The following is a 6,705-nucleotide window of genomic DNA, read 5'->3' as shown; positions in this document are numbered from 1 at the left end:
ATATTTTTAATAGATGACTCTTCTGTCATTTTCCAATTGGATGAATACAGTTGAATCTTGAAAATAATTACTTGTTTGAAACCACTCTACAACAGCCTCTGATCCATGTCAAACAAATCCTTGTGGAGTTGGTACCTGTTTCCGTAGTAGTGGTAGTACCGGTGACTATTTTTGTAGTTGCCCATCAACGCATACCGGAACCGACTGCCAGACACTTCTAGGTAAAATATAACCTATTTGATAACCTATTTGTATTTCATTTAATTTTTATTTCAATTATAAACAAGATTAAATGCAGAGACCATTACATGCAAATAGACAAAAGAGCAATCATCACCCACACAATGAGATTACCAAAAAAGTCACTTAGATTTGGTGAGTGTATGAGGTTGAAAATGATAGATTTAAGAATATAGGCACAGTATTATAATTATATAATACTGAAATTACATATTCGTTATAATGGATAATAAATAAACAGCAATAACAAGAAGGAATTTTAAACATTGGTTACCACCATAATATATGAACTTTAAAAGATTTCTATGATGATTACTGTTATAACACAAATTCATTGGCTGTTGACTGGAACTAACATGGACATTGACATTGGTTCCACACCTTATTTCATATAATTTATTAATAGAATGCCATAAAAATGATATATAATATTTTTCTCTGTAGATTCAGATCCATGTCTCATAAATCCTTGTGGAGTGGGTACCTGTTTTCGCAGTGGTAGTAGTACCAATAACTATTTTTGTAGTTGTCCTACAACACATAGTGGAACCAACTGCCAGACACCAGTTACAGGTGAATAAAAATTTATTTATTATTTCCATCTATTCATCCATCCAATTAGTACCTCGGCCATTCAACTCACCTTACATACAGTAGTGTTGACTACATGGCCGTACAGTACCCCCCCCCACCCCCGTCATCAACTGCCATTTCTAAGTTATAATCTATTGGTATACATAATGAAAATGTTTAATTACAACTGTTAGTGTTAGATACACATCACATCGTGTATTTAGATTTGATTGGATGTTATTGCAACTCTTGCTCTATGATAGGTGGATGTAATCCCAATCCTTGCCAGGCTGGTGGAAACTGTATAGCTTCTACAACAGGATTCACATGTGTCTGCCCAACTGGCTACAGTGGAATCAACTGTGAAAATTACAGTAAGACATTTGAATAATGTATTCTTATTGCTTAAACAACTGTGAAAATTACAGTAAGAAATGTGAATAATGTATTCTTATTGGTTAAACAACTGTAAAAAATTACAGTAAAAAAAAATGGATAATCTATTCTTATTGGTTAAACAACTGTAAAAATTAGAGTTAAAAAATTGGATAATCTATCCTTATTGGTTAAACCACTGTGAAAATTACAGTAAGAAATTTGAATAATCTATTCTTATTGGTTAAACAACTATGAAAATTACAGTAAAAAATTTGAGCAATGTATATTGGTTAAACAACTGTGAAAATTACCATTAAAAATTTGAATAGTCTATTCTTATTGGTTGAATTATTTTGGGGTATTTTTTAGTTTAAAATTGTCATTTACCATGATTAAGCTTTGTCCACACTGTTGTATAAAATAATGTGTCATATGCCCATATTTGGGAGTAATATGCCCATATTTGGGAGTAATATGCCCATATTTGGGAGTAATATGCCATCATCATATATGGGCACATCACACAAATTTGTCACATATGTGTGATAGTGTAGACAGAGCATTAGACTGTATCCTATCCTAAGACAATATCTATACACCAACAGGGTGGAGTCACCAGGACATTAATGTATTTATAATAAAGTTGAAGGAAAGTGATACATATTTTTCAAAATATTGACAATAATATCTACCTTTTAAAATCCTTAGATATTCATGTTTCTCTTTCTCTTCATTTGTGGTACAATGTTTTATGATATTCCATTCCTCCTTAAACCTGAATTTTAATGATTTACTTTTATCTTTTACATGTTTATCTATAACTATGCTTTTAATATATGTATGGTGCTCTGGTCTCTTTTGGAAGGGCGCCTAATAAAGTGACTCAATTTTTATTAATTATTAAAAGAATGATATATACCAACGATTTGATAAAAATTTGTATCATTTTCATTCAACATTATCTGTAATAATCCTTGAGTAATGGATCCGGCTAAACCTTTCAGAACTGGTTCCGAACTACCTCATTCCTCAAAGATCCCATTCCTCAAAGCCTCGAACCCAGAGGTCCCAAGTTAGAAGAAGCCACCCCTAGGATATCTGTTCAATTGAGCTTCTTATAAGCACTGGCTTCCGGGAAACACTTGATAATACAATAGTAACGTGACTTTGGAAAGACCATGGAGGTATTTTATACCTCCATAGAAAGACCTACCCCAGTTTTAATCTGTTGAGACACTTCCATGTGGCCCAGTTGTTATCGGTTCCAGGAAGATGTTCAGCTTTTATTTCCTTCGCTAAATGCTGTGGTAGATGTTCTTCCCATAAGGTGCTGCATCAATACCAACCACAAGTTGTTATTAGACACTCATTTGAATCTTGTTTTTTCATAGATCATTGTTTAAACAATATTTGTCGGAATGGCGCCACCTGTGTCTCATTGGTAACTGCAATTGGCTACACCTGCACTTGCCTTTCTGGTTACAGTGGTACTTATTGCGAAGTTTCTTCAGGTAAGTTAAGCAGATTATTTTTCTATCAAAGTGTGCTAAATTAAATATCTGTTAAACATTTTGGGGATAATGGAATAATTGTAACAAAGGCTGCTTCACTTGACTGAAGTGTAATAAACTTTATAAAAAGTATTCTATTCAGATTCAAACATAAACTTCCCGATTTTACTAAAATATATTTTATCTTTGGGGAAGTAGATCCATGCCTCGCACAGCCCTGCAACAATGGTGGTATTTGCACTGGAAGTTCAGGTGGATATACCTGTAGCTGCGCAAGTGGATACTCTGGAACCAATTGTGAGATTTTTAACGCTGGTAAATATGTTTTTTTTTTTCCTTTAATTGTCTACATATTGCCATTTCAGAGTAGAACAAATGGAAATGTGTGACAGCTGTGCAGTTTTATATATTTAGATCCTTGCCCTTGCATGAAGGTATTAGCGTGGTGGTTGTCAGGATGATGGTGATGATAATAATGCCGACGACGATGATGATGAGGATGTTGAGGATGAGGATGATGATGTTGAGGATGATGATGAGGCCAAAAAAAAAATGTTTGTTTGCCCTCCTCCACCCGCCCTTAACTCACTGAAAAAAATAGGGGCGGAAAAACAAAAAAACTTAAAAGGTTTTTTTTTTTTAGCTTTTTTCATTACATATAAAAAAATGAGTGAATTTAACTTTTTTGCCAGATGCCCTACAACTTAGTCTAAAGTTATTTTTCTGATGTAAGATATTGCCATTCTAGGCCTCTGTGGGTTATATTTATGCCATCTGATGAGTATCTTAAAAGAAAAAAAAATTATCATTTTTAAGTAAAGGTCAAACTTATTTTTTTGGCCTGATAATGTTGAAGATGATGATGATGTTGAGGAATATGATATAATGATGGTATTGGTGATGGGAATGATGAAGAAATGATGATGGTGAGGATGAGGGTGATGAGAAGAATGAGTATGATAATGGTGAAGAGGGTGTTGGTCATGATGGTGATGATAATAATGAAAAGGATGAAAATGGTGATAGTGATGATGATGAGGATAATAGTGTTGATGTTAAGGATAATGATGTGGCTGATGCCGAGTATGATAAGGATGATAATGAGATGAGGAAGATGAGGATGATAATGATGATGACTATGATAAAATGACAATCAGGATAATAATGATAATGGTGGTAAATATGAAAATGATGATCATGATAATGATGACAATGATGATGATGATGGAAATGATAAAATGATAATTATGATAATAATGATGATGATGGTGATGATATAAAGTTTGATAAGGATTGTGATAAGGATTGTGGGGATGAGGATAATGATGAGGATCAATGAAGATCGATGAGGAGGATGGTAATGATCATAATGGTAAACTACACTGGGCTGTGTAATTTTTTTCTATATTTCAGATCCATGCTCTGTAAATCCCTGTTTGTCTGGGGGTACATGTTTCCGAAGCTCTTCTACCTCTGGTTACTATTGTGACTGCCCACCAAATTACTCAGGCACAATTTGTGAAACATTCACTCCAACAGGTAAGGTCTGATTCACTTTATTTAGTTGAAATTTGTAATTTAACTTTATTTCTTAGCTCTCTGTGTCCACACTATCAAATGTCATGTGACAAATAAGTCACCATGGTAATGTATGGGCACACCACACAAATTTGTCGCTTAAGATCTCATGGACAGAGAATTAGACTTCTGGGGCAGATTGCTATAAAATGGTCTTACCTGTAGTCTGAACTTGAATAAAGCCGGCTTTATCACTTAGACGGTCTTACTAAAGTCACTACTCTGCTGAAGACCATTGCTATAAAACGGTCTTCGCTTAGACCGCTTTGAGTATTGAAACACAAACGAGCACTCCCTGGTAACATAAAATTGAGTGCGCTGCTACGCTTGTTCAAACATGTGTATTTATCAAAATGAATGTAAATAAATGTAGACCGGTTTTTACAGATGCTGAGAAGCTTGCGAAATATTCATCGTTTGATTCTTAGTCTTTGACGATCTAGGTCTAGTACCTGTAACACCATGATGAAAATGATTTAAGACCGTTTTAAGCCTCCTCTGACTAGGCTTTAAAATTTAAGACTGCTAACTGGTTATACCGCGGTATAGCAATGGTCTATAATCATAGACCAGTAGTGACGTCACAATTAAATCCGGCTAAGCGTTAAGACTGTCTAAAGACTATCTATAGAAATCTATATAGCAATTGTATATAATTATCTAAGAAAGAGATGATTTACTCTTCAGAAGAAATGGTCATACGACAAGGTCAAAGGACAAGGTCAAGGTCACAAAAAAAATTCAATTCATTCCTTGAACTTACCCTCGAGCATAAAAAAAATAATAGAATCACCCATTACACGGCCTGCATATTGTTTGGTATCCAGGCACAGGGCAGATGTATGCACTCATAAACATCTTGATTATTCTTGAAAAAATTTATCTGGTCTTATAACTTTATTATTAAATATTTTCTTTTAGTTACACTAATAATAATTTAAGCTTACGACTTGCGACTACTACAGCGAGCCTTTATGATGTTAGGTTGCTTTGACCTTTGACATTACTTTGATAAATAACAGCATCTCTTGAAGATTGTTTGACAGAAATTCTTGGTTATTATCATTGTTATAGGTCCCTGTGCACCAAATCCTTGCAGCAATGGAGGTACATGTGTACCGTCTGGTTCCGTCTATGTCTGTCGTTGTCCGACCAACTATGTGGGCGTCAACTGTCAGACATTTAACCCTTCAGGTAAATACAAATGAATATGCAACAATATACCTGGAAGCCTTGGAAGTATGCAACAAGATTAGAGTATTGCCATGTAACATCTTGAATATTCAATATCATCATGTAAATTTATGAATATTCAATAGTATCATCAGCAACACACATGAATATTTAATACCATCATAGGAGTGATGTTTTTCCCTACCTGACATGTTATCGTACTGAGTACTTAGTACATCCCCCAAATACTTGTAAAAAAAAATGTTGCATGTGATTAGGGCAGGAATCGAACACACTACCTCTAGATAACTAGCCCGGTGCCATAACCACTGGACTACCGAGGTTGCGCTTAGTGACTAGTGATGAATCCAATCACAAGCAGCAGCGGGTACTGCAAATGCTATTACAATGTGAGTTTGCATCAGGAAAATATCACATAGTGAAGTTTTGCCATACCTGATGTGTTATCGTACCGAATACTCAGTACGTCCCTAAATATTTGTGAACAACATTTCGCAAGTGATTCGGGCACACTACAATTTTTTTTTTTCACAAGTATTTGGGGACGTACTTAGTATTCGGTACGATAACACGTTAGGTAGGGCAAAACATCACTCCTATGATATTTTCCTGATGCAAACTCACATCGTAATACCATCACGTAATATTATTATGTAACATGATAAATATTCAAAAGTATTTCTATGTAATCATAAAGATTCAACTGTATCATCATGTGATATCAATATTCAACAGTATCATCATATAATATCACAACATTGTCATCTGTTTAACATGAATATTCAATAATATCATCTGTTTAACATGAATATTCAATAATATCGTCATGTAATATAATGCAACATCATGTATATTCATCAGTATTTCTATGTAGCATCATAAATATATATCATCATGTGACTGCAACATTAGCAACATTTTATTGTCATTGTTATAATATTTGAATTTTCAGATCCATGCATACCAAACCCATGCCAAAATGCAGCTGCATGTAGTGCATCACCGACTAGTGCGATTGGCCTTGTCTGTACTTGCCAACCAAACTACTTTGGAACATATTGTGAAATCTTCAACACACCAGGTATACATTATATTATAAAATAATTTTCCTGCAATAATTACCCACATATTTAATTATATTTAATAAATGTTTTGCATTCTCTTCTTATTTTCAGTTCACTCTATTTTGCTTTTATAACTATTTTGAAACCTCTCTTAGTGACAATTTTAT

The 6,705-nt window shown here is 34.1% G+C and overlaps 1 protein-coding gene across 1 annotated transcript in view; it reads left to right on the top strand.

The window, feature by feature from the left end:
- Positions 1–6,705, top strand: part of LOC117110034 (fibropellin-1-like) — a 41,509-nt gene that overhangs the window by 18,388 nt on the left and 16,416 nt on the right. The window contains exons 8-15 of the mRNA XM_033252600.1: positions 96–221; positions 685–813; positions 1,077–1,187; positions 2,583–2,702; positions 2,901–3,017; positions 4,116–4,241; positions 5,355–5,474; positions 6,427–6,555. Coding sequence (XP_033108491.1) covers positions 96–221; positions 685–813; positions 1,077–1,187; positions 2,583–2,702; positions 2,901–3,017; positions 4,116–4,241; positions 5,355–5,474; positions 6,427–6,555 — 978 coding nt within the window. The remainder of the gene's footprint in view (positions 1–95; positions 222–684; positions 814–1,076; positions 1,188–2,582; positions 2,703–2,900; positions 3,018–4,115; positions 4,242–5,354; positions 5,475–6,426; positions 6,556–6,705) is intronic.

This window comes from Anneissia japonica, unplaced genomic scaffold (assembly GCF_011630105.1).
Source record: "Anneissia japonica isolate Jap-2015-1 unplaced genomic scaffold, ASM1163010v1 scaffold287799_len804019_cov200, whole genome shotgun sequence".
Lineage (NCBI taxonomy): Eukaryota > Metazoa > Echinodermata > Crinoidea > Comatulida > Comatulidae > Anneissia > Anneissia japonica.
The sequence above is the reverse complement of the archived record's forward strand: the minus strand, read 5'-3'. Positions and strand labels throughout refer to the sequence as shown.